The sequence below is a fragment of the Symphalangus syndactylus genome, chromosome 5, assembly GCF_028878055.3.
Source record: "Symphalangus syndactylus isolate Jambi chromosome 5, NHGRI_mSymSyn1-v2.1_pri, whole genome shotgun sequence".
NCBI classification, from domain to species: Eukaryota; Metazoa; Chordata; class Mammalia; order Primates; family Hylobatidae; genus Symphalangus; species Symphalangus syndactylus.
The window spans coordinates 128,763,263-128,791,243 of NC_072427.2; the positions used below are offsets into that span (position 1 = coordinate 128,763,263).

Here is a 27,981-nt window from a genome sequence, read left to right on the forward strand (position 1 = left end):
ATCTGGCCTGGGGTCAGCTTATCTTCCTGCCTGGCCATATCACCTGAAGCAAATAAGCTTAGAAACGAGCAACATGCAGTCCTGTCCACCAGCCATCAGAGATGTTGACTTCACAAGCTGTCCACCCCTCCTCACTGAAGCCAACCCTGTATCTGTAGAAGTACATCCGCTTTGCAGGGCTCTGGACCCAGGCAAGAGCCTGATGGTTATTCTGCCACTGGGTCTGCAATGAGCCCATCGACACACCTGCTAAAGAGGCAGTGGGAAGGGGTGATGCCAAAGGCCCCTTCAGATGGCCTGGAGCCGGAGCTGATCTCTGCCTTTTTCAGCGTCTTTCCTTTTCATGGTCAGCACCCTATGGACAGACAGCTGTTGTGGAGCATGGGAGCTCAGCACTGTCTCCTGCTTCTCCTCACCCTAATTTCCTGTGTTTCCTTTTGGCAAAGGAAGAGGGCTGGGTGGCACCAGCCAGCTACATGAGCCCCTTCTTTATATTTCAGTCTAGAACAGATCACATATGAGAAGCCTATAACCTGCCTCCAGCCTACAGATGTATTTTGTTTTACCCCATAGTATTTTAAATTGTGAAATACCACATAAAAATCAGTATCTCTGACTTTTCTTTTAAAATCACAATATCTAGCTGAGCCTTGCATTCTTTTTTTTTTTTTTTTTTTTGAGACAGGGTCTCATTCTGTCACTCAGGGTGGAGTAGTGTAGGGCTGTGACCATAGCTCACTGAAACCTCACACTCCTGGGCTCAAGCAATCCTCCCACCTCCCACCTCAGCCTCCCAAGTAGTGGGCCCTGCATTCTCAGTGATGGGAATCTCAGAGCTAAGGTGGCGCTGCCACAGTCCCCACCACTCCCCATTGTTTACACTCAGCCCAAGTAATTCATTATGTAGCCTGCCTCACTCTGAAAACATTTGAAGACAGTCAGAGACTCTAGCAGGAGTCTCTGAAGTTGGTCCTAGAACCAAGCAGGGAGCACACCCTAAACAAATTGAGATGTGTGGCTCACCCTGAGCACGTCTTCATAGAGAGTTTACCTCAGGGGAACCTGTGGGAACAAGACACCTTGAAATCATCTCATTTTCTTTATTCTAGTGGTCAAACACCAGCAACATCAGAGCTGAACTTCTTAAGAAAAGCACAGACATTGGAAACATATGGAGTAGATCCTCACCCATGTAAGGTAAGACCCCTGGTTGGAGACTGCATGACCTTTCCTCCTCTAGAAGGCATCAGGAGCAAGGGCCCCCATGCCTGCGCTCAGAGGCCCCCTTCAACGTTTACATGGCTGGCACTTTCAGTGAGGTATCAGAGAAAATGCCTCCTTTGAAAACTCCTCTGGATCCCATGCTGCATAATTTTGTGGTGCCACATCAATGTCAGAGGAACCGAGGCAAAGTCAATCTAAAAAACAAATCCAAAGCGAGGGCCCCACAATGGGTAATTTGGTGGAAATGAAGAGAGGAGGGATGTGGAAGACCCCCCACAGGGAACGATCAGAGGCGGCTCAGCGACTGCCCACCCTTTCCTCACCTGTAATCTAGTTTCTTTCCGAGAGTGGGTTTTATTGACTGCAGTGGCATAAGTCACTGCACAGAACTGCAGTGGACTCACATTTAATTCCATTATGCGCCTGTGAGGGATAGATGAGAACCAGCCGGGGAGGCTGCCCAGAGAAAACCTCTGTAATTACTCACGCACATCTGGCATTGTGGAAATGAGTGGGGGGCAGCCAGTCACTGCCGAGGCCTGTGCAGACCCATGGCCCCTTGCAGTCTCTCTCTGCGGCTGTGGCCCTTCACGTCACCTCCTGTCCCTGTTGCTTTGACGCTGCTGGTCTCTACCTCAGTTTCTCCACATTTCTGCCTCTCTCTTTCCATTACTGGAGAGGGTCCAGTATCACCAGTAAAACCAACTGTCAAGCTGATCTGAAGGAAACAGTATCAGCCAGGAACAGGAAGACATCAACCTTTTCTTCCTAACTGGAGAGGGGATACTAAGCTTCAAGCAAAAATTAAAAGAATAGCTCCTTCGCTCCTTCCTTCCTTCCTTCCTTCCTTCCTTACTCCCTCCCTCCCTCCCTCCCTCCCTTCCTTCCTCCCTCCCTTCCTTTCTTCCTTCCTTCGTCCTCTTTCTTTCTTTTTTTCTTTTTTCTTCCCTCCGTGGCCCAGGCTGGAGTATACTCAACTTGCTGCACACTCCCTGCGCCTGCGTCCGGCTCCCGTGATTTTCCTGCCTCGGCCTGCGGGCTGCCTGGGATTGCGGGCGCGCGCCACCACCCCTGCCTGCTTTTTGTCCTTTGGCTGGAGGCGCGGTTTCGCCATGTTGCCCACGCTGCTCTCCAGCTCCTGACCTCGAGTGGTCTGCCCGCCTCCGCCTCCCGAGGTGCTGGGACTGCAGACGGAGTCTCGCTCACTCAGTGCTCCGTGTTGCCCGGGCTGGAGTGCGGTGGCGTGGTCTTGGCTCGCTGCAGCCTCCGCCTCCCAGCCTCCCAGGGTGCTGGGATTGCAGCCTCTGCCGCCCATCGTCTGGGAAGTGAGGGGCACCTCTGCCCGGCCACCCATCGTCTGGGATGTGAGGAGCGCCTCTGCCCGGCCACCCCGTCTGGGAAGTGGGGAGCACCTCTGCCTGGCCGCCCCGTCTGGGAGGTCTACCACGGAGGCCAGATACAATGTGGGGGCTGGACGTGGTGGCTCACGCCTGTAGTCCCAGCACTCTAGGAGGCCGAGGAGGGTTGATCACTTGAGGCTAGGAGTTCGAGACCAGCCTGGCCAACATGGCGAAACATATGAAAAATATAACAGACAGACCAACCAACCAACCTAGCAACAACAAAACAGTTCTACCCTGGAGTCATACTCTAACTTTTTCTATTTTCCTCCCTTTCTGATCCTTTGTCCCACTTTCTTTTTCTTCCTCTTCCTTCTCCTCCTTCTTTGTCAAATAGACGACTGAGTTATTATCATTGATCCATACAACGTCCCTCTCTCATTTATTTTCTTTAATTCCTACCCCCCATTTCTATTCCCCATCTTCCCATGTGCAACCTTCCTAATATGTTTGATATGCATCTTTTTGTTTGTATGTATTTTTAGAAAATGTTTATTGTTTTGTGTGCAAAAAAAATTAATAATAAAACTGGCATGTCTTCAGGAAAAAAAATTAAAAAAAAAAATAGTATATTAGTTCCTAGGGTTTCTGTAACAAGTATCACAGACTGGGTGGCTTAAAGAACAGAAGTTTATTGTCTCACAGTTCTGGAGGCTGGAGGTCTGAGATAAGGTGTCGGCAGGGTTGGTTCCTCCTGTGGACTTTGAGAGAAGCATCCTTTCCAGGCCCCTCTTCTTGGCCTGTGGATGGCTGTCATCTGCCTGTGTCTTCACGCTTTCTTCCCTCTGTACATGTCTCTGTCCAGATTTCTCCAAAGACACCAGTCATATTGGATTAGGGCACATCCTAATGACCTTAGTTTAACGTAATTACCTCTGTAAAGATCCTGTCTTCAAAGAAGGTCACATTCTGAGGTACTGGGGGTTACGATATCAACATATGAATTTTTGAGGACACAGTATATAGCTCATAACAAATAGGAATGCTGGGCGCAGTGGCTCACACCTGTAATCCCAGCACTTTGGGAGGCCAAGGTGGGCGGATCACAAGGTCAGGAGTTCAAGACCAGCCTGGACAACATGGTGAAACCCTGTCTCTACTAAAAATATAAAAAGCTAGCCAGGCATGGTGACACATGACTGTAATCCCAGCTATTCAAGAGGCTGAGGCAGGAGAATCGTATGAACTCGGGAAGTGGAGGTTGCAGTGAGCTGAGATCACGCCATTGCACTCCAGCCTGGGTGACAGAGCGAGACTCTGTCTCAAAAAAAAAAAAAACAACAACAACAAAAACAAAACAGGAATGAACAAGCACAGTGACATAGGGACAAAGCAGTGTCCTTTGGTTCCTTGGTGAGAAGATGGTGATTTATTCTTGCCTAGGAGTTATGAACCTTGAGAACATCCTGACATTCAGAAACCCTAGTCATCTTCCCTACCCCACAGTTCCCTATCCACCAGCACAGCCTGCTGCAAAGTAATCCCTATGTTCTTGGGGCCACACTGTCAGAAAACACATTCATGCCTGTTATACCAGAGAATCGACATTTGGATATTTACACATTAGCAAAACTTCCTAAACAATGCCCTCTGTGTAACAGATGCAGTTTAAACCCCTCCATAAATTGCTCCAATACTGTTAGCAGGGCACCCACACAGGAGTGAAGAGATCTTTGGATAAGCTGGCCCTGGGCCCCGGTTCCCATCCCCTGTTTACTGGGGCCTTTGGGAGCTTCTCTAAGCCTCACTTGAAAGTACACAGTCTGTGTTCAATAACTGCTCCCTGAACTGCTGAGTCACTCTAGGACCTTAAAGACGGCTGCCTGAAGATATGTTCATCAGAAGGGGCCAGGTTACCTCTGCATTTGACCGCAAACCTGCCCAGTCCCCTTGAGGCCACACATAGCACCCACCTCTTCAGAGACGGGTCCCTGAGCAGAGTTGAAAAGACACAGAGATGGGCAGACAGCGAGCCCAAGCACTACACTGACTAGAGCGGGGAAAGGGATTCTCCACCGTTGTCCACGGGAGTCTGGAAGCTATAGTGGCAGCTAGCCTGGTTTCCAACCCAAATACACATACACCCCAGGACTGTGAGGCTCCTGTCTCAGCCTTGTCTTGGGTGAGTTTGTCCATCATTGGACGCAGAGAGGCTGAAGAGGCTGCAGGGAGGAACCAGCATTCATACCAGGCACTGTTGCGGCCCAGTCACTTATGTCATGCCATCTCAATCCCATAGCATCAACTCCTGGAAGGAAGGAGGGAGGTAGGGAAGAAGAGATGTTTGTGGTATGCCTCCCATGGCAGCCTCAGTGGAGTCTTTTCACATTATGTTCTCATTTAATCCTCACACCAGCCCTATGAGGTAGATGTTATTCTCCCTGTTTTATAGATAAGAAGACTGGCATTCCAGGAGGCCAAAGTTTACAAGCCCTGAGCGGTAGAGCAAGAATTTGAACTCAAGTTACTACCCATTGTTATGTACCCTATGGAAGAACAGAAACCCCCAGGAGATTTCTGTTGGGGGAGTGCTCAGGTCCCTTGTTCCTGAGCCCTGTGCCTCTTCCTCACCCAGGGCGATATCAGGGCCCTGTTGCAGACCCCACACATAGCCCCTCAGCTCCTCTCATTAGGCTCTGGCCATGATTCCTCAGCTCTCCCAGCAAAGAGAACAGTTTAGGGGCCTTTACTCTTGTTATTAAGTAGAGTCACTTTAGTGATATGCTATCAAGTGCTTGCCTTAATGCTGCTACAAGAAGAGCCGAAATAAGCTGGCACACTTGGTGTAATAAGTACTGATGATTTCTATTAACAGAGAGGCAATTACTGGGCCCAGGGAATCTGGGGCATGCAGCCTTAGGGAGGACAGAAGAAGAGGAATCATTTTGATAATTAAATGAGAGCAGAACAACGCTCTAGCTTAGGCTCTGTCCCCTGGACTGATTAAGAAGCTGCTGTTCTTCCTATACACATTGATGGTTTCTTTCTGCCCAGAATGTCCTTGTCTGGCCCTGGGACCGGAAGAGGAGATTCTACAAATGCTGGATGGGACAGCCAGAGAGCTCTATTAGCTAATACTCAAATTCCAAAAGTGCAGGACAAAGCTGTCCTGCATTCTCTGCCTTGACCCTCAGCCCTCAACTCCTGGCAAGAGCCCCAGCAGCCCAAGCCTACAGCTGCTGGAGGAGGAGAATGAAGCAAACCACTGGCAGTCCATTGCTACATCTGTTCCCTGGCCCTGACAGCACTCCAACTTCAGGAGCCACCATCTTGCTCCATCCAGGTAGCCCTGAGACTGGTGATTTGGCCTGGGTCTTCCACAGCACTGTACTTTGGCCTCCTGGGCCCAACTTACGGAGATGTCCTGTTACGGTTCATGGAGTAGTTAGGCCTGTTACAGATACCCAGCCTTGTTGTTAAGAGTCTTGAAGGTACCATTTATTGAGAGTCTGTCTGTCCAGGCTTGTACATTATCTCATTGAATCTTACAACATCACTGCTAAGAAGATATTCTTGTCCTCATTTTAAGATAAGAATACTGAGCCTCTGAAGATGCAGACAAGAAGGGATATGAGGGAGATAAGTCCCCTCTAAGGGACTAACTAACATGCCCAAAGGTAGTGGGTAACACAGTAATGCCCAAAGGTACTGGGTAACACAGTAGTGAGGCTCGAACCCAGGGTTATCTGAATCTCAGTGCTGTGCTTTTTCAATTATTATTCATGGTTTTCCTTCTGGAGAGATGGCATTTAGGAACTAAGCACAACTCATTGCCAATTCTGACACAGAAAGGACACTGACCTACAAGATTATTGATATCATCTGTCTTAGTCCGTTTTCACACTGCTATAAAGAACTACCTGAGACTGAGTAATTTATAAAGAAAAGAGGTCTAATTGACTCATAGTTCCGCATGGCTAGGGAGGCCTCAGGAAACTTAAAATCATAGCAGAAGGGGAAGCAAGGCATGTCTTACATGGCAGCAGGAAAGAGAGAACGAGGGGGGAGATGCCACGCTTTTAAACCATCAGATCTTGTGAGAACTCCCTCAGTATCACAAGAACAGCATGGGGAAACTGCCCCCATGGTCCAATCACCTCCCACCAGGTCCCTCCCCTGTCACGTGGGGATTAAAATTCCACATCAGATTTGGGTGGGGACACAGAACCAAATCATATCATCATCCTATAAAAATTTAATGTAAGTTCACCAGTGTCTTTATGTCTGCTTTGTATAGACCAGGATAAAATTGATCTCAACAGGATCTAGGTTAGATCAACCACAGAAATAAAATTACACTGTCCCTCTGCCCTTAAAATGGAATCATTACTTTCATAATCCAGCCACCTAGCCAGCTCTCTAAAGAAGAACCCCTTCTCCCATCTTGATGAGTTGCCCCTCACTTTTTTTTTTTTTTTTTTTTTGAGATGGAGTGTCACTCTTGTTGCCCAGACTGGAGTGCAATGGTGTAATCTCGGCTCACTGCAACCTCTGCCTCCCGGGTTCAAGTGATTCTTCTGCCTCAGCCTCCCAAGTAGCTGAGATTACAGGTGCACGCTATCACGCCCAGCTAATTTTGTATTTTTAGTAGAGATGGGATTTCACCATGTTGGCCAGGCTTGTCTCAAACTCCTGACCTCAGGTGATCTGCCCGCCTTGGCCTCCCAAAGTGCTGGGATTACAGGTGTGAGCTACCATGCCCAGCACCCCTCACTTCTGAGAAACAGAAGAAGAAGGATCAATGATGGCTCTCCCACCCTTGGGTGGGCCCTTCTTGGCTGTGTGGCAGGTAGGGTGTTAGATTTACTGCTGAAATGAAGAACTTCACCAAAGCCACCTGGTGCAGTTTCCACCAGGAATTCCTTTCTGAGCTGTCATGGAGTAACACCAAATCTCTTACAGGGTGCCTCCTCCTCCTCCTCCTCTTCATTTCCATTCGAGTTTATTGTGGCCAAGTTTAAGTGTAGTATATTCAGACTGGGTGATTTTCATGACTGACTTCAGCTTCCCAACTGTGAGCTCTTTCAGAAATGGGCATAAGTATCTGGTACAGCATGTGGAATCATCTTCCAGAGGGTTTTATAAGAAATAATGGCTTCATTCATCAAAATTGAATTAGTTTGAGTCATGCCCCAGAGAGGGGACAGGATGACCCTAGAGGCCTAACAACCAAGAATGCTGTGTTGCCTACTCAGTCACACCCAGTGTGTCCTCTAGGGTGGCAGGAGACAGAAGGCTACTTTGAATCTGGAAGTGGAACTGGTGGGGACTAGAAATGGTGGCCACATGTTCCTGCTTCTGAACCAGTCAGTGCTTTGATTTCCAAGAATCCTTTCCTGGGCAGAGTGATCATCTTAGGGTGAACTTTGCTGGTGTTGAGTGACACAGGTCAAGTTTGATGGCGAGGGCCATGTAAACACATGAATGACAAGGAATGCATGTTCATCCCCTCTCCAAGGAGAATACCGTTGGCCATGTCCTAGCAGTAAGATATTTGGTCTATCTCCCTAAAATCAGATGGAAGTAGTATTTCTCCAGGTATATATTATTGTCCTCATTTAGCAAATGAGGAAACCGAGGTTTGGAGAAGTGAAGTCACAGAGGAAAGAAGGAGGAGAGCTGGGGTCCTAAACTGAGACAGAAGCTCTTTTCACAAGGATGAGAAATTGAAAACAATTTTTTAACCTCACAACTGAAAAAGTGAACTAGATTATTTCGACTGTTACCTGCTGCAGAGTGTAGCTGGCGATATCCACGGCATAGCTATCAGGACCCCAGTTTGTATTCCACCTCCCAACTCCATTAATGGCTCAGTCCTGTGGGCACTGATTTCACAGGGATGGGAATGGGACAGAGAAGAAAGAAAGTCCAGCTTGATAAAATGGGAGATCTGAAGAACAGGCGACTGTTGACTCTTCACTTCTCACCTTGTCCTCATTCCCTCCTCTTTTTGTCTTGCAACTTGTTATTTTGCACACAAACTCCAACAGCAGGCTCACAACAAGAATGACAAGTCAGATAGAAGAAACTGGAGAAGTTCCAGGGAAGGTGTCAGTGTGGCTGCCTGCTTGTATTTTCATGCCAGTACAGATGTGAGATTTCTCACTGTAATTCAAGTCCCCTCCACACTGATTGCTGAGCCTCATGTGCCAGAGGCAAGTTGCAAACATCCCAGCTGTCACCTGCCCCTGCGGACACCGGGTGTCAGGGTCTTGCGGTGGCCTTCATCTGCATCTATTGCATTTGAAGCAGTTTGGAGAACTGCTCTCTTATATGAGATTGGGAACAATTGGGATTGTTCAAGGTGCTATTATTGCTTATGAAATGATGTGGCATCTCATTGTCATTGGGGTTTATTCCCAGCTCTCTGCTATAAAGCAGCCAGTCTGGTTAGGAGAGGCTGTGCTCCTCTAACTCTAACACCTGCCTTCACTCAGAGGCCAGCTCTGAGGTATCTGCAGGATGCAGGGCAACCTGGCCAGCACCACCCATCTTGTGGGACCACGTATATTCCCTTTGCTATGCAGAGGGACACTGGTCACTGAGAGGACTCTGGCGGATCTCTGACTGTGTCATGGCCTCTGTTCCCTTCCCATTCTCACTTCAGATTCATGGATCACCCCACTCCTCCGTGGTCCCCTAACAGTGAATTACTTCTCCTTTTTTCATTCTAACTTCCCACATTTTCGTTTCCTAACTAGCAAAATTTAAATCTGTCAACATCAGGAAAAATAGTAAAACGTTAGATTTCTCTTAAAGAAGGATTTGTATTAAGTCCAACAAACTCAGCTAACTAGTAGCAGCTATAATAATATTAATAACAAACACAGGCCGGGAGTGGTGGCTCATATCTGTAATGCCAGCACTTTGGGAGGCTGAGGTGGGTGGATCACTTGAGCCCAGGAGTTCAAGACCCACCTTGGCAACATGGTGAGACCTTGTCTCTAAAACAAACAAAAAACATGGGCACTAACATTTGTGGGGTGCCTCCTAAACATAACCTATGAGGTAGGTAATACGATCAACCCTCATTCTAAGACAAGGAGTCTGACCATGGAGAAATTAAGGACCTGGCCACAGCCACACAGTGAGTGGCAGAGCTGGACCTGGACCCGAGCAGTTTGACCCAGAGCCTACACCACTGTGGTTCTAGTGGGGGTGCTCTTCTGCCTGTCACTGCCCATATGAGCCAGAGTGGAAGAAGCAGAGGGGGGCCCTCCGCTGCCTCCCTCCCCTGCCTTCCCTCCCACCTCCCTTCCCTACTTCTTTCCCTGTTATTTCAAGCTGTCCAGTAGCCTCCTGCAGGCCCAAGGCTTCATTTCCATCCCTCCACCTCTCCTTCCTAGGCCTTTCCTTTATCTCAGCAAGCATTATGACCCCTTCCATGCCTCTGCCCCACCTCTGCCTCCCCTCTCATTTTTATGCATATACGGACATTCCCCACTGCAGCCAGGCTGGCCCCTCTGACCCACCCCACTGTCTTACACCTTCATCTGCTCAACATTTTCTGCAGACCCTTTCTACACCACCACTCACACAATAAGGTCTCCACTCCCAGTCTCTCTCTTTCTAAGCCTGCAGTTGTAGGACTTCCCCAGGTCCTGCTTGCACAGTGAGCAGAAGAGGCAGAACAGGCAGGCTGCCTCCCTCCCCGACCTCTCCCAGTCATTCTTCCCTCAAGGCCACCCTTCCCTGACCCATACCTCTGCCAAGCCTGCCAGGTTAGCCCTGGTGCCTCCTGGCAGGAGCAATGTTTGTGTGCAGTGCCTGGTACTCAGATATTAATAACCACCACCAGGCACTGATGACAAGCAGGAGGAAATCCAGCCCTGTGGCTTCATAGTGTCTGCATTCCAGTTATTTTTAAACAGCTTTTTGTTGTGCCCATGACATTGTGCTTGTAGCCAAGTGTCTGGATCATGACAGGCCCTGAGGAAAGGATAATAACAACAATACATTAATTGCAAATGTTTGCCAAACATATACTTAGTTTATTCCCTGGACCCAGATGCTCATACTTGTAACCCTGACTCTGAGAGATGGTTTTAAGGCAAAACTGGACTGCTTCTTGAGGCAGGACTCATGAGGCCCTACAGAGGCCCCACTGTTCTTGGGACCAATCAGGCTGAGAATCTGGGCCAGGGAGGTGAGCCCTGAAAGCGGAGAGGCCAGGAGAGCCAAACCTCAGGCTGACCTGGCCCAGCAGCCTCAGCCCCCACACCCATGCCTCACACCCGGCGTCTGGCCCTAACTCCATGGCACCACCTGAGCTGTGGCCCAGAAGACTCTCCTGCAGGCATATTTGACCAGCATCACAGCATAAGTTTCTGGTCACCTCAACACACTCACACCCTCTCCATCGCCATTCATGCAGCCTGACAGTGCCAAATCTCACCTGACACCCCTGTCACAAAGGAAGCCCCTCTGGGAGGGCAAAATCCTCCACCCAGCCTAGTCCTCACGGAGCTCACTTTCTCACGTGAGGAAACGAGACCTGCAGCTTCTGTTCCGCCCGCTCCCCACCATGTTCAACAGAGCCTCAAGCCTGGTGTTTACCGACTGACGGTGCTAGTGACCAGGAGGCCCTCTCTGTTGGTTCAGGCACCTCAGGGCTGATGGCAACTGTTCTATTTTGCCAGTTGCTTCTTGTTTTTTTCTTCAGCTAAACTTTCCTGAGGGGCCCAGTGTTATAGGACTATTATGAAAGTGGATATAACGACTCCCCCACTGTTTAATAACAGCCTTTTAAGATATAATTCACATATCATAAAACGTTTTTGTTTGTTTTGTTTTTTTGAGATGGAGTCTCACTCTGTCACCCAGGCTGGAGTGTGGTGGTACAATCTTGGCTCACTGCAACCTCCGCCTCCTGGGTTCAAGCAATTCTCCTGTCTCAGCCTCCTCAGTAGCTGGGATTACAGGCACGCACCACCATGCCTGGCTAATTTTTGTCTTTTTAGTAGAGATGGGGTTTCACCATGTTGGCCAGGCTGGTCTCGAACTCCTGACCTCAGATGATCCACCTGCCTCGGCCTCCCAAAGTTCTGGGATTATAGGCATGAGCCACTGCGCCTGGCCGAATGTGCCCTTTTAAAGTGTACAATTCAGTGGTTTTTATTATATTCACAGAGTTAAAAGATCACAACCTGATTTTTTGTGACTGGCTTCTTTCACTTGACATAATGTTTTCAAGGTTCGCCTGTGTTGTAGTGTCTATCAGTCCTTCATTCCTTTTTACTGGTGAATAAGATTCTACTGTATCATGATATACTACTTGTTTATTCATTTATCAGTTAATGGAAACTTTACACTGGAAAATGGATTGGGTTGTTTCTACTGTTTAGCTCTTAACACATACTGCTGCTATTAACATACATGTACCAGTTTCTGTGTGGACATGAATTTTTAAATCTCTGAGCACATACTGAGGAGTGGAATTGCTGGGTCATATGGTAACTCTATTTTTAACAATTTAAATGACTTTCAAACTCTTTCTCAAAGTGACTACCATTTTACAACCCCATCAGCAATGCATGAGGTGTTGCCATTCTCTTTGGATGTTCATAGCAACCTTCTAAGGTTGGTATCATTATAACCCTACAGCTTACAGATCAGGACACTGAGGCTCAGCAAGTAACTTGCCTGTAGACATGCGGCTGGCAAGTGCAAGGCTGAGACTCAAACTATGGTCTTGTGATTCCAGATGACATGCTTTTCCCTCTGTGACCTACTGCCAGGTATTAACCCTGCATCACCTATGAACAGCTGTGTTTCTTACCCTTTCACCTCTGTGCCTGCATCACCCGATGAGAAGTCTTTCTGTGTTGCAGGACGTGTCAGGAAATGCTGCATTTCTGGCCTTCACTCCTTTTGGGTTTGTTGTTCTTCAAGGAAACAAGAGGGTCCACTTCATTAAATGGTGAGCATCTTCATTTCCAAAATAGGCTCTTTATATCTCACCAACTGGGGAGGGGCGACGGTTCCCATGTCCTTTGTCTGTGATTGGGCAGTTCTGGTTCAGAGCCCTCTCCAAAGCCTTGCGTTGATAGTGGTAACTGACGAAGGGAGTGGTCTCTTCCTAGGGATCCTGTTCTTCTAAAGGGGTGTCCCTGAGAGCCAGCAGCCTCTCCAGAAAGGAAAAGGGATACAGAGGTTTGATTTCTGGGGAGGGTGAGAGGCCTGGGGCTGGAGCCAGTGTAAGCGGAGCAAAGTTCCTGTGAGAACTGAATCCTTGGGGCCATCACCCACTGAGGGTCATAGTCAGCCCTGTTGAGCCAGCTGTTCTGGAGCATCTCTGTAGATGGCTTACTGCCCTTACCTGCTCTACTAACAAGGGAGGGGCTCACAGACAGTGACCTCTGGGGCAGATATAAGTCCCCTGTTACTTTGGCAAAACACCCTCCTCAGACCAGCCCTCACTGTGGGCATCGTGTCTGCAAAAGCTCAGTTGCTGCTGTCTCACTCCTATCCCTCTTGGGCATTTAAGTGTCCTCAGCCTCCAGGAGTCACATTCCCGCTCTTTCTTCCTTCCCTCCCCTCTCCACTCCCATCTAACAGGAAAGAGCCACTGCCTCAGCTGCAGCTACTCTGAGCTGCTTCCTCTCCTGCCCCTCTCTGTTTTATTTGGGGTCTATTCTGCTGCATGCCTCTGGGCAGACTCTGGTTTGTTGATTGACATTTGGCTCTCCTGGAGACCCTTTAGCTGGCCAGCCCATACAAACGTCTGTCAGCGTCATCAAAACATTTTGCATATTCTATTAAGCTCTTGTGATTTCTGTACCTTCCTGGGCCTCAGACTGCCAAGTCTAAGCTGGCCAGCTCCTCCTAGGGGCTTAGATAAGTGGCTTCCCTTGGTCCAGCAGAGCTCAGTGGGGGGAAGTCTGGTTTCTTTGTCTTCTCCAGGAGAGCTCATGAGGAATCTTGAGTACAGTTGCTTCCTAGTCAGCATTCTGCTGGGACACTGCAGGCCATCTATCCCGCTGTGCCCTCTTCAGCTCCCCCACTGAGCTTGAGCTTGAGGACAGATACCGCCTTTCCAGCCCACCTTGATTTTGTGAAGGAGGGCATTACGATCGTCAGCCAGAGTGCTGGTGAAACTGCTCCTCACACATGCAGGGGGGCCTCAACTCCCCAGGACAACAGCCATGCTACAAGGCAGCTGCTGCCCTGGAGTTACCAGAATACACCCCAACATACCTGTTTCCTAGGCATCTTCAAGTCGGCCCACTTCACTGTGCTCTCTGGGTGAAGATGTGAGGATTTGCAATCTCCTGTCCAAAAAAATGCTTTTCAGAAAAAGACAATGAGCAGGATCAGGCCTCAGCCCTCCTAGTGTGGGGTCTCTGCTGCCTGGATACATCTGGGCTATTTGATGTTCCTTAGAGGGCCCAGATCCACATTCCAACCAGAGTAGCTGTTGGGTGAGGTCCCTGTCTGGGGGAATGTTTGGCTAGAAACAAGTAGGACACACGTGTCACAGACACCTGCAGTCCCTAAATTATCCCCACCCCTCCAGAAACCATGATGGCTCTTGGTTCTCACACGCACTTTTCTTTCCACGGCTTCTCTCATGCACCACTTCTTCTGGAAGTCTCCTCTTCACCATGTGTCAACTCTGTAATAATAGATGTAAACCCAATCTCACTCTCAAAATAAAACTCCTTACTTTCCTAGCTTGCTTGTTGGAACCTAGGTGATCTGTGTGCTTGTCTATATATTAACCAATTGGCATTATTGTATTGTGTGTGTATGAGATTGATGGTTGATTGAGAGGGAGTTTGAGAGGGAATCAAACAGGGAAGGAATACCATGTGGCTTGTGTTAGCTCAGAACTGGTGGTCAGAAGTTGTGAAATCTCATCCTGACCCAGCCATGATTTTCAGGAGCATGGAGAACAAGTGATTTTCCTCTGTCCCTTGAACTTTTTCCAGCAGTAAGTTGGGTACATGATTCTCACTATCTTTCTACTATTTCCTAGGAGATGAAGGAAATCTCCTTAGAAATTACAAAAAAAGCAGCAGCCAAGTGGAGGTGAATGTGCATGACAAGACCGCCTTGGGGGTCCCAGTTGGGTAGAAAAATGGGGCCTCCAGTGACATGGAGAGGGCTGAGAGGCTCCAGAGGGCAGCTATGTTGGGCAGATAGAAGGGAAGTGAGGAGCAACCAGTGCTGAGGCCTAGTTCCATGGCTCTCAGGGACATTCACCTAAGACCCAGTAGTTTTTCCATTTTGCAAATGTAACCAAGGCTGAGAGCAGGAGGTGGATGTGGAGGTGAGGTCTAGGCCGTGCCATGTACAGTAACCATGTCACTTCTTCTGATTTGTGTCTGTCCCACGGGTGATGTACCCCAGTATCCTGTTTGCCTCTTTTACTGCAGCCATTCACTGGGCTGGTGGCTTCAAGGATTTTTCTACAATAACCCCTAAGCCCCTTTCCTGGTCAGTACGCTGCATGACTGTTCCATGTAATCTGTTCTCTCTCTTTGGTATGTTGCCCTGCCCCGCTCTCTGAGATTGTTTGATATTTGTCTGCATTAAACTGCATTTTCCATCCAGTGGCACAGTCACCTGAAAGACTCAACTCCCTCAGAACCTGGTTGCATTGTTTCTCATTATTTGCTGTATCTTGAACTTTGGCCTCATCAGCTACCTGTGGCATCTTACGTTTGACAGTCCCATCCAGATAATGCACCTGTGTTATGAACCCAATCCTGAAATGACCCCAGATACTCTACCTAGACTCACTTTCCATGCAGATGTTTCCCTTTTACAGCCACTGTTGATAAGCCCGAAATCCTCCTGTCACCCTATTACTATAGTGTGATTGACCAGAAAACTGTGGATTGAACTGTTTCAACAACATTCTCTAAGGCCACTGCGCTGCTGTCTTGTTTCAGTTCTGATTTTGGCTAAAATTGTGTCTGTGCCTGGAGCCCCTTCCAGTTGGGGTGGGCTGTGCATCTACAAGATTTAGCGGTGAACAAGCAGCCCACAATGAGGTGACAGGCACTATCTTTGTGCTTCTAGGAATGAGGTGACCAAGCTGAAATTTGAAGGAAAGACTTTCTATTTATACGTAAGTCAGAAAGAGGTGAGTGCTGGCTTCCTTCTCTTCAGGGAGGGCTGGGGTGATGGGATGCTTCCTGGTGGCCAGAGCCAAGCTTGAGGGACCCCAGTAGAGCCAAGCCACCCACATGCTAAGCCAAGACCAAGGTCAGGACCTGGAGGTACAATATGAAGGAGCGGGAAGGCCCTGGAGCACAGGACTTCCTCAGGGATGCTATTGACACCCAGAGCTTCCACTCAAGAGATCTTTACCTCCAGGAAATGCAAAGGAAGGCTCTTTTTCTTTCATGTATATGGGAATTCCAGAGGCAAGGGCCACTTTCTCACCAAGAGCTCTCCTGGTTCAATTTGTGCTACTTTTGTGCCAGCTGAGACTTACCCTGATTGGACTTGCCAAGTATGATGTGATGCACTGAACTGAGCTTTGCCTCAGTGGGTCCCACGGGCCCTCCCCTCTAACTAGCCAGCTGCCAAGGCCTCTAACAGCTCTGGGGTCAGGGTCCTTGCCTACTTCACCCTTTGCTTTTCCATCTACACTCAGCCATATCAATGTGGAATTTTTTGCAGGAAAAGAAAATTATTCTTACATATTTTGCTCCAACTCCTGAAGCGTGTAAGCACCTCTGGAAATGTGGAATCGAGAACCAAGCCTTCTACAAGTGAGTGGATACATGTGATGGGGACTGTCTTTCTTAGAGCCAGAGTCACTGAGAGTCGGTGACAGGAGGCCAAGTGCCCAGGAACCTGAGGCGGGGTAGCTGGAAATGGGCAAGAGCTTGACAGTTACCGAGACGCCAGGTTGAGGCCAAAGGCAAGAGCTTTGCCTACCAAAGGGATTTTGTAAAGAATGTGGGGCTTTTGTGTTGTTTTCTTCGATTAAGAAAGTGGTTATTAAAGCATTAGGTAGTGAAGAAATGGCCCATTAAGGGGGTGATGCCAGGTAAAATATGTCTCACTAAACCCCTTGGTCTTGTTTTAAAAATATACTGTAATGATTTATGCTTTACTAAGATGTATCTGAACGAGGTCAAGGCAAGACAGAGTGTGGTATATTCTACCTGGGGTGAGCCCTGCTCTCACCAAATGCCCCTGATTGGCCAGGTCCCAGTTCCAGTAACCTGAAGGATCCTGGAGAGATGAGAACTGCTCTGAGCTGAGTGGCACCATACTCCTCTCCAGGGAAGATTCTGCTGCCTGCTGGCTGCTATGGGATGCTGGCTGGCAGAACTAGGTCCTCCCAGTTGCCAAGGCCACAGCCCCAGAGGCTGTTTCTTAGACAGGCATTCTGCATTACTTAATTCCCATTATGTGTTTATACCAGAATCAAGGATTCACTGAATCGGCAGCCTTTCTTCTCCTGAATACACTCAGGGGAGACTTTGGCATGGTCACACTTCCCTCCTGTTCAGTCCCTACTGTCCATAGGAAGTCAATAAAACATTTATTTTCTTTTGCTACCACCCTCCCTTTGCCTGTGAGGATGTAATCCATGTTTGGCCAGTTACCTGAACCTAGAGAGAAGCAACTTGAGATGCAAGCTCCTGCTTGTGGGACTGAGGAGCAGCCCAGGAAGAACTGGGGTCCCACGGGTCTCCGCAGCAGAGAGAGGAAGGCACTAGCAAACAGGGGCCTGCTCCATACTGAACTATCCCTGCCCTGGGAATGGCATATATGGAAGCTTTCCCCTTCTCTCTGCCAAAGGGTCTAATGCAAACAGAAGCAATCTCCTTACCTCTTGTCTTTTCATGCCTTCAGCACCATTTCTTAAGGGCTTGGTTTTCCCATCTGTGTCATGGAAACAGAAGTGTGCTTCTGAACCTGTGACCACACTCAGTTTCTGAGTCTTCCCACGAGTAGATCTCCATACCCACCCAGCCCTGTCTGCACCCACACTGGAAACGGAGGTCATTTTTCAGTTTTCCATTGCCTCCTTAATGTTCTCGTCAAATGGTAAAAGCCTGGGTGAGATCCCCAGGTATGTCAAGTCTCTGGCAGCAGCGCTTTGGCCTTGCCCTCAGTGTCTCTCACATACAGATCCCTAGTCCTGCCTTTGGCTTAGTACCATGGCAGGAGCCCAGTCAGATGCAAGAGCATGCCCAGGCTCCAGTAAGCAGCTCGGATGTCCAGGAGCCCTGAGACAAGCAGGGATGGTGTCTCCCAATAACTGTTCATGGATTGTGGAAACAGCTCCTACTCACTGCTCATAGCACAGGTTTCAGACCCACATAGGTTCCTGGTTGGATCAGTACCATAGGCACCTGGGCATGTTACAGATGGATCCCATCTTAGGAGGCTTCTCTCTGAGCTGCTATGCCCAAGCTGAGAGAGCTAATGGGCTCAGTGAAGTCACCCAGGAGAAAGTATTACAGAGCTCCACATCAGCTGTCTGCAGCTTCAAATGAGATATTAAATAGACATCCTGGGGGAGGGAGAAAGGCTCCAAATTCAAATACATGACTGAACTTTTATTAAAGTTAAGCTAGTTTCTTCATCGCAGGATTTCTCAGTCTTTACCGTGGTCATGTATTTTAGGACCCTCCAAATGGGAGATGAAACAGGAAAGACAGCCCCCACCCTCTTCTCTACCCACAATTACCCAGACATAGACACAAAATCAAATACTGGGACTGGAAAGGAGACCCCTAAGGTCCAGTAGTCCCAGCTGTATCATTTTATAAAAAGAGTGAGGCTAAGAGAGAAGGAAATTTGCCCGAGGTCACACTGCTAATAAGTGACGTGGCTGAGATTAGATGGGCATTCTATTATTCCCTGAGACCATCCACCTGAGCCTGTATTCTCTCAGTCCCCCTAGTAAAACCTATGAAGCATTTTGGGGGAGCCTTCACTCTCCTGACACTAAAATGGGTTTCCATGTGACAGTCCTGGGCACTGAGGCAGGAGGGCAGCTGGCTATGAGCACAGCCCCCAGATCCTAAATGAGAGTCAGAGACAAGTGTGGACTATGAAGGGCTTTTTTCCTGAAGTTTCAAGTAGCCTTTGGAAGAAGCTGGGGATGTGCTGCCTTAACCTGTGTGAGGCAGTTCAGGCTGTCTATCACACTGGACTTTGCCTTGCTACAGGCTGGAGAAGTCAAGCCAAGTCCGCACAGTGTCCAGCAGCAATTTATTCTTTAAAGGGAGCCGGTTCCGATACAGGTAAATAGTGACAGTAAGTAACCATTATGGATCTATTTTCAGACCCTTCTCTGGAGAACAATCAGTGGTCCTTATCCTTTAGAACAGAGAAACCGGGGAGGACTCAGGAAAGTCTGAGGTCACCATCTAATTCTCCCATCTTATGACCCTTTTACTATTTCCTTCCTTCCCTACAGCAATTTGTCTGTAGGGTTTTAAATGTATATTGGCCGGCCATAGTGGCTCACGCCTATAATCCCAGCACTCTGGGAGGCTGAGGCAGGTGGATCACTTGAGGCCACGAGTTTGAAACCAGCCTGGGCAACATGATGAAACCCCATCTCTACTAAAAACACACAAAAAAATTAGCTAGGTGTGGTGGCGCACACCTGTAGTCCCAGCTACTTGGGAGGCTGAGGTGGGAGAATTGCTTGAGCTCAGGAGGTCGAGGCTGCAGTGAGCCATGATTGCACCACTGCACTCCAGCCCAGGAGACAGAGCAAGAACCTGTCTCCAAGAAAATGAAAAATAAATGTGTATCTTCTCTTTTCCTTACAATAGCAGCAAAATAAGAACTATAACAGTGATTCTTTTCATGTCTCACTGTCTAAAGTTTGTTCTTATGTGTTTGTGATGTAATTGGAACATGCTGGAAAATGAGGAACTATTCCTAAATGAGAATGGAAGATCCTAAAGACTCTAGAGATGGAGAGAGTTCTCTCAGATAGGCTGTCATGACACTTTAGAACTCTCTACCCCACCAAGCAAGCCTTTCTCCATGACCAAAACATCGGGGAAAGGGTGGGCCACAGATGCCATTTCCTGATTCAGGGAAAGCACCTGAGATCTTGGAGAGGAGCTGTCCTAGAACACAGTCTTATTTCTTGCTGCTTGTTTTTATTATACTACTTACAGTGGCCGAGTTGCAAAGGAAGTCATGGAGTCAAGTGCTAAGATCAAACGGGAGCCACCGGAAATACACAGGTAGGCTGCCAGGGGCTTCCCCCCAAAACAGTTCTAGCTCAGATCCCAGAATCTCAACCAGCAGTTTGAGTACTGTGAAGCCCCTGGCTCCAGTGGCTACCAAAAAGTCCAAAATGGAGCAGAAAGCTGAAGAAACTTCTCAGAAGGGATGGGGAGAAGTCTTTGACCCTTAATAAGAGAGCTGGGGAGGGAGGAAGGGCTACTGCAGATAATACATCAGATCCAGGTGCCACTTCACTTGGCAATTCTCTTCTGCCCTCCCAAGTCTTGACATTGATCATAGATGTGTCACACAATTTCAGTGGTTCTGGAACCAGTCGATCATATGAAGCCAAGGATAGTCCCACAGCCCTGCCACACTGGCTCTAAAATAATTTCAGGATCCATGCTTCATGTAGATCCACAAATTGTGTTTCCAGAAGCCTATCTCCTAGAATCTAAGATTCAGAAAGAATATGACTGACCAAGAAGGGTAGGATTTGCCAACCAGCCTTTGCCTCTGGGAAGGGGAGCATTACTGCCTGCCCCTTCACATGGAGCCCCGTCATCAGCAGCCTCTATTGGAAGTCAGGGGAGGCTGCCAGTATTGGTCCAGGCATATTTTCAGGAGTACTGCTCATCCTGGGGCTCTACTCTGACAGTCTTGCCCCCACCCCTGAGACCAGTGGCACTGCTGCCACACTAAAAAAAAGGTTCAGATGGGTCTAGGGTTACAAGGAGGTGGAGGAGTTTAAAGCACTATCTCTGACTGGAATCCAGGACCAAAGGCAAAGAGAAGGTATTAAAGATTTTAAAAGAGAGGGAGACCAAAACTTAATGCAGCCAGGCAATTCTAGTAGCCAGTACTCAATTCTTAAGTGCCTACCAAATGTGTCCATGCACTGAATTAACAAGGTTCTTTTTCTTTAACCTCAGAGCAGGGATGGTTCCTAGCCGGAGCTGTCCCTCCATAACCCATGGCCCAAGGCTGAGCAGCGTCCCCAGGACCCGCAGAAGAGCTGTTCACATCTCCATCATGGAAGGTGAGCATGAGCTTCTTGAGGTGACCACTGGGGTCCTCCAAGTTGTGATCTGGGACCTTGAAAAGAAGCTAATTTGCATTAGTGACAGCAGCATGTATCTTGGGGAAAAGGGCCTCCAGTGGCAAGTAGGAGGTTGTATCCAGTGGATGGGAATACTAGTTAGGTACAGGGTGAAGGGGTGTGGGTATCTAGGCAGGGGGGTTGTGGATTTTAGGGTGCCAGGTTAGCCCTTTGGGGGACTTGCATATGTGGGATCTATAGGTTCCATGCAGTTCTGAAATTGCTTTCCATCAAGAGGCTTTTCACGCCCGGCACGGTGGCTCACGCCTGTAATCTCAATACTTCGGGAGGCCTAGATAGGTGGATCACTTGAGGTCAGGAGTTCAAGACAAGCCCGGCCAAAATGGTGAAACCCTGTCTCTACTAAAAATACAAAAACTAGCTGGGCGTGATGGCACATGACTGTAATCCCAGCTACTTGGGGGGCTGAGGTAGGAGACTCGCTTGAGCCTTGGATGCAGAGGTTGCAGTAAGCTGAGTTCGCGCCACTGCTCTCCAGCCTCGGTAAAGGAGACTATCCAAAAAAAAAAAAAAAGAATTTTTTAAAAAAAGGGGCTGGCGCAGTGGCTCACGCCTGTAATCCCAGCACTTTGGGAGGCTCACTTCAGGTCAGGAGTTTGAAAGCAGCCTGGCCAACATGGTGAAACCCCTTCTCTACTAAAAATACAAAAAATTAGCAGGGCATGGTGATGGGAGCCTGTAATCCCAGCTACTAGGGAGGCTGAGGTGGGAGAATTGCTTGAACTCGGAAGGCAGAGGTGGAGGCTGCAGTGAGCCCAGATTGCACCACTGCACTCCAGCCTGGGTGACAGAGACTCCGTCTCAAGAAAAAAAAGAGGGTTTCACTTGTTTGCTAAATCTGACCAATCTCCCCAGCTTAAATTATGAGGATGGCTGAGACTGTTAACTAAGAAGTGAAAATTCTTGGTTCTGAAGCATTTCTAGTAGCTGCCACCATGTTTTGCTTCGGCTATAGAAATCTGTCTTGTTGGCTGGGCACAGTGGCTCACGCCTGTAATCCAGCACTCTGGGAGGCTGAGGTGGGTGGATCACCTGAGGTCAGTAGTTTGAGACCAGCCTGGCCAACATGATGAAACCCCATCTCTACTAAAAATACAAAAATTAGCCAGGTGTGGTGATGCACGCCTGTAATCCCAGCTACTTGGGAGGTTGAGGCAAGAGGATCACTTGAACCCAGGAGGCAGAGGTTGCAGTGAGCTGAGATCGTGCCACTGCACTCCAGCCTGGGCAACAGAGTAAGACTCCGTCTCAAAAAAAAAAAAAAAAAAAAAAAAAAGCAATTTGTCCTGTTGCTATCTGCATATCTTACCACTGTCTCAGGAAATTCAATATGACCCATCTCCCTCCAGACTCCCCTCCTTTGGAGCAGGCCGAGGTGGGAAGAGAGAGAAATTCTATGTATCTCCACTGAACTAGATACCCCAATAGCTGAGGCCAACAATCTATTCTCGGGGTAGTTAATGCTGTTATGACCCATCTCCCTCCAGACTCCCCTCCTTTGGAGCAGGCCAAGGTGGGAAGAGAGAGAAATTCTATGTATCTCCACTGAACTAGATACCCCAATAGCTGAGGCCAACAATCTATTCTCGGGGTAGTTAATGCTGTTAGGAGGCGCTCTTGGAATACTGCCCTCTAGCTGTTGTCACTGGCCCAGGTCACCTGCAGGCTGGATACAGGTGTAAAGTTGAGTGCTTTCATTCCCGAAGATGGTGTTTTTTTAGGATCTCAGAAGATCTCACACAGCAGGAGACAGCAGAATTGGTTCATACCTGTCTCTCTCCTGGGATTAATGGTGTGGAAGCTGGCAGGGACAGCCCTTTGTCCTTTCTGTAAGAATGCTGCTTGGGAATGAAAATGAATTGCTCAGGTTAGGAAGGATATCACTCTGCTGTTTCCCTGAGATCTAATTTGTGTTTAGGATTTTAGGATGTGTCACTGTGAGTGTGAGATTCCATGTTACCAAAGTCTGGTATGTAACTCCCTATGGTCTAGAGGTTGAGAACCCCAGCTAGACAAACACCATCAAGTTACTTGAGTACCTTCATTGCTTCATTTGTAAAATAGGGACATCTTCCTTGCCCACCCCATTGGTTGCAAGGAAGCTAATATGTGCAGAAGTACTTTAAAGAGACTAAAGCGTTTACAGGCCGGCATCAAGCACAGTGCGGAGTTCTGATCAGGAAGCCAAGGTCAGACTAGGAGCTCTGCCATGTACTTTCTGGAACAGGTTGTTTTATCTCTGAGCCTAGTTCCCCCACTGCAGAACAGAGCTGGGTGTGGGAGAGTGCCTGTGGACTACCAAGTAGAATTGTTATGCAAAGAATGGAATTATGGATATATGACCATCATGAGACACAGCCTCCTGGTGTTTCCTCCCATCTTAGGCTGACCCAGAGAACTGAGCTTGGCTCTCACTGTCCCTCTTTTGGGGTGTACATCTCAGGAAGTAGAACGAACTTCTCTGAGGAAACATAACTTTCTCCCCTCTGTGGCCTTTCTTTCCATCCCTCTGAGGCTGAAGCTAGAGGGTCCATCTCCATCTTCCACAGAGAGCTAGGACAGCTGTCCTCCCAAACAAAAGGCTCACCCTAGGGAAGCTAGCACCATGCAGGATGTAAAACAGGAGAGGAGCCTTGTGCATGCCTACTTCCCAGAACAGGGAAGACTGTCCAGGAAACCAGCATTCCCAAAAGAGGGAGGGCTGAGGCTGTGTGGAGACAAAACTCACTGAGAGTTGCTGCCAAGTAGGGTTAGTAGAACAACTCTGAGGTGGGGGAAAACATTCCTTGTGATCCTGAGACATGCTGAGGCTGACTCAGGTCCCCATTCAGCTCTGGCTTTACCTCCAGCCTCCTCCTCCCGTTGCAGCAGCAGGTTCCTTGTCCAAACTATTCCCCCTTGCTGCCAAATGCAAAGAGAGGTACAGTGGGGAGCGGCTGCTGAGGAGTATAGGCCCCCTAGGGCCGGGGCACTTCCTCAAAACCAGCCTCATGGAATGGCACACTTGGTAGGTTATAGCTCAGCAGACTTCCAGGTGTTTCTCACACCCTGTGCCCAAGGCTGCAAGTGGACAAACACAGCCTGTGACCCTGGTCATGGCCCCCAGCCCAGGACCCATTAGATGCAGGACAGGGCAGGTAAAACTGACCTGGCCCAAATGAACCTCACAGGCTCAGGGTGAGGAGAGAGAGATGGACATCAGGTTTGGATGTAGAAATAAAAGACTGTAGCAATTAAATGGCTTTATCAGTACAGGGGCTACCAAGCCTGTGGAAGTAAAGAATGGATTAGTTTCCAGGAGGGAAGAATTCAGGTGCAACATCTTTCAAGAGGAGGGCTTGCCTTTAAAGGTCCTGACAGGCACGGCTGACCCTAACTGCCTACCCCAACCAGAGAGAGAGGGGCTGCGAGGGATGCGATGAGGGCCTCAGAAGGGCACAACCAACAAAAACCCCAAGGAATTTAGGGGCATTTGAAATTGGTTCATGCTCCACCAAAGACTGTCTTTTCTATAGTCCATTTGGCCCATTTAGTATCACAGAGACCACCTCCTCCCACTTCAGAGCCACCCAGCCCCAAAGCTAGGCTGACCATGCAACTTGGCTGGCACCAGGGCAGGCTTGGACTATATATGGCCCGGATAAAGGCCAATGGCGTTGTAACTTTACATCCTGGATTTTCTGAGACAGTCTTGATTCCCCTTACCCTCTGGGATTGTTCTCTGCCCCCTCTGTCCCTTGCCCTCTGAGAGGTTGGAGCCCTTATCCAGGCCTCAGGGAAAGAGCTGCAGGCCAAGGAAGCATTACTTTTTATGGCTCTAAGTGCTTCTGACTAAATCCAGTCCCCTGATAACGGTGGCCTCTCAGAGCTGCTCCTTCCCTGCAGTTCAGCCTGATGTGAAGCTTGGGGAGGTGACCTTCTCCCTGCAACACGCGAGGCACTGCTAAGGGGCTGCTATGATGTGAGATCTGCAGAAATCCTTTGTTCCTAGTTGGCTTTCCATCTTTGCCTCTCTGTATCTTTCCCTGGCTGGTTTCTCTGAAGAGATCAGCTGGTTTCCACTGAAGAAGTATTTGCCTTCCTGGGCCACCATGGGGAAGAGTCTGATTAAGATTCACACCAGAGTCCCGGTCCAGCTCCGGCTGACTAATCACTGCTTTCGGCCCCTAAGTGTGCGCATCCTGAGGATGGGGCCCCGGCTCCAGGGTAGGGTCCTGACTGCTGTGACCCCCGGGCAAGGGAATCAGCTGGAGCACTTTCAAGGTAAAAAAGACTCCTGTTTTGCTGTGCCACTTAGCACAGATCCTTCCCACGGCACCCATCCCATCTATCCCAAAATAACAGGTTCCATGAAATGGCAGGACAGGTGGTGGCTTTTACAGCAGTGAAAACAGTTTCTAATATAGGACTAACCTGATGTGGGAGGGTCATCTTACAGGTGATATCTTCTATTGAGGGAGGAGACCGACTGATATTTACTGAGCAACTGTATTTGTCAGGCATTCTATGAGAAATGCATATCTAATTGGATGTGGTGGCTCATGCCTGTAATCCCAGCACTTTGGGAGGCTGAGGTGGGCAGATCACTTGAGGTCAGGAGATCAGACCAGCCTGGCCAACATGGCGAAACCCCACCTCTACTAAAAATACAAAAATAAGCCGGACATGGTGGCGGTGCCTGTAATCCCAGCTACTCGCGGGGCTGAGGTGGGAGAATCACTTGAACCCGGGGGGCGGAGGCTGCAGTGAGCCGTGATTGCACCACTGCACTCCAGTCTAGGCAATGGAGTAAGACTGTCTCAAAAAACTAAAAAACTTCTTTTAAAAAATTATAACAAAATGATGCTGAAGAAAACATTGGAGGACCTGCTGTAACATCATTTGGCTTAAAGTCATGGTTTCCAGGAACCTGTTGACAACGTGAGGACTTAATAGATATGATCAGCAGGATCATGAACTAGAAAGCGGCTTAGATTCTATCCTTGGTTTTGCCATTAACCACCAACCACATGACTTCAGACAACCTCTTTCCCTGACTACCTTGTGGAGTTACTGAAAGATAAAATGAAAGTGCTTTAAAAAGTTGAAAGCATTATACAAATTTAAGATTTTAGCACAGGGACAAAAAATACAGCTAAGACTATGAGGAGCTTCTGAAAGCAGAGATTGAGAGCTGTGGCAAATGTATGGGCCGTGAGGCAATGGGGAGCATAACTAGATGGCAGGTGCCCTGCCTTTGCCCCCACCCTCTCTCCAATTGTCCTACTCATTCATAACCCAGATTCCAGGGCTCATTCCTCTGGAGAATCCTTGTGCCTGTGCCTGTGCCAAGATAGGCTCCACCAGGCAGGTCAGGCAGGCTGCCTGGGTGCAAATGGCCAAGCCATGAGGGAGCCAAGGAAGATGGGACACACTGCTTCTGAAAGGTTACTAACACCTTTTTAAGAGAGACCTTTGGACTGCTTCATGTCCTGGTAGAAGGGGAAAAGGGAGACCCTTTGGGCTTCTGGAGCTAGCCCTGAACCAAAAAACTCCCTAATCAACCTGACTTAGGTAAAACCTTTACTGAGCTGGGAATCTGGTTCAGTCTGGGATTGTCAGGGACTATTTCAGGGCAACAGAAGGGGACTGGCTTTTCTTGTCATAGGTCACAAAGGCAGAGAGAACCACACCAGCATCACCGAGATGGCCAGGAGTGGAAAATGCAGACGTTGAACCTAAAACAAGAAGCCATTTCCTTGGGAGCACTGTGATGTGGGCCATGCTCGCTCACTATATGCCCAAAGCCTCTGGCCTGGGTGGCTACTGTTCAGTTGAGGGTGTAACCAGCTCCTGTTTTCCCTGCCAGGGCTTGAGTCCTGTGAGAACCTTGGAAAGAGAGAAGAGATAATGGGTAGTTTTAGGGGATAGAATACCCCTTTTTCCTACCAAATGTAAGAGAAATCCACCCCCCCACCCCCCACCAGCCCAACAAGATCTTCTTAAACTGTTTTGTGCTCTGAAGTGTCTAAAGATAGGGGAGCTTTTCAGCCTATTCTAGACCCAGCTGCTTCTCAGGGGAAGAGAGGGAGCTGGCCAGGGACTACTCCCATGCCCCCTCAAGAAGAGCAGACAGAGTTTCTACCCCATTCATTCCACAAGGTCAGAACAGCTAGAACGGAGGCTGAAGAGACTGAGAGCAGCTGCAGAAATCCAAAAATATTGACCTTATGAGCTCAAGATGCTGTATGCTGGGTTTTTACAAGGATACTCAGTATTTGATGAAACCTAGTTAGGCAAGACATATTCTCCTTCTCCCCATTCCTACCTCTCTTTTATTAAAAATTTCATAGTTACAGTGTCTCGCTATGTTGCCCAGCCTAGTCTTGAGCCCTTTGGCTCAAGTGATCCACCTGCCTTGGCCTCCCAAAGTGCTGGGATTACAGATGGGAGCCATCGCGTCTGGCCCATTCCTGCCTCTCAAAGCCCTCCACCCAACAGGCAGACTTGAGACTCAAACCGCGGTCCCAGCTCTGCATCAGGGGTAGTTTGGAATTCAGATTCTTTCAAACTGGGGTAAAAACCAGGCCCAGAGTTCAGAGTTCAACAACAAGCTTCTAAGATGCCGCCCAAAGGGAAAAGTGGTTCTGGAAAAGCGGGGAAAGGGGGAGCAGTCTCTGGGAGTGATAGTGCTGACAAGAAGGCTCAAGGTCCCAAAGGTGGTGGCAATGCAGTAAAGGTCAGACACACTCTATGTGAAAAACACGGCAAAATCATGGAATCCATGGAAAAGTTAGTCTGGGATGAGATTCAATGAAGTGGCCGCACAGTATAGTGAAGATAAAGCCAGGCAAGGGGGCGACTTGGGTTGGATGACCAGAGGGTCCATGGTGGGACCATTTCAAGAAGCAGCATTTGCCTTGCCTATAAGTGGGATGGATAAGCCTGTGTTTACAGACCCACTGGTTAAGACAAAATTTGGATATCATATTATTATGGTTGAAGGAAGAAAATAAAATCATATGAAAGACTGAAAAACAAAACAAAACAAAAAAACAGGCCCAGGACACCAAAGGCAAGAAAGGCAGAATC

General features: G+C 48.5%; 1 protein-coding gene and 1 pseudogene across 11 annotated transcripts in view; both read left to right on the plus strand.

The window, feature by feature from the left end:
- The window catches only part of FRMD5 (FERM domain containing 5), a 347,144-nt gene that overhangs the window by 314,149 nt on the left and 5,014 nt on the right, over positions 1-27,981 (plus strand). For 7 of the 11 annotated variants that reach the window (XM_055276845.2, XM_055276846.2, XM_055276841.2 and 4 more), the window contains 7 exons: positions 1,110-1,197; positions 12,455-12,543; positions 15,651-15,714; positions 16,257-16,348; positions 18,770-18,844; positions 19,739-19,807; positions 20,723-20,829. In XM_055276845.2, coding sequence (XP_055132820.1) covers positions 1,110-1,197; positions 12,455-12,543; positions 15,651-15,714; positions 16,257-16,348; positions 18,770-18,844; positions 19,739-19,807; positions 20,723-20,829 — 584 coding nt within the window. Of the gene's footprint in view, positions 1-1,109; positions 1,198-12,454; positions 12,544-14,975; positions 15,063-15,650; positions 15,715-16,256; positions 16,349-18,769; positions 18,845-19,738; positions 19,808-20,722; positions 20,830-27,981 lie in introns of all 11 variants that reach the window. The other 4 variants (XM_063639511.1, XM_063639512.1, XM_063639508.1 and 1 more) reach the window with 2 other exon arrangements.
- Positions 25,538-27,925, plus strand: LOC129481728 (peptidyl-prolyl cis-trans isomerase NIMA-interacting 4-like; annotated as a pseudogene).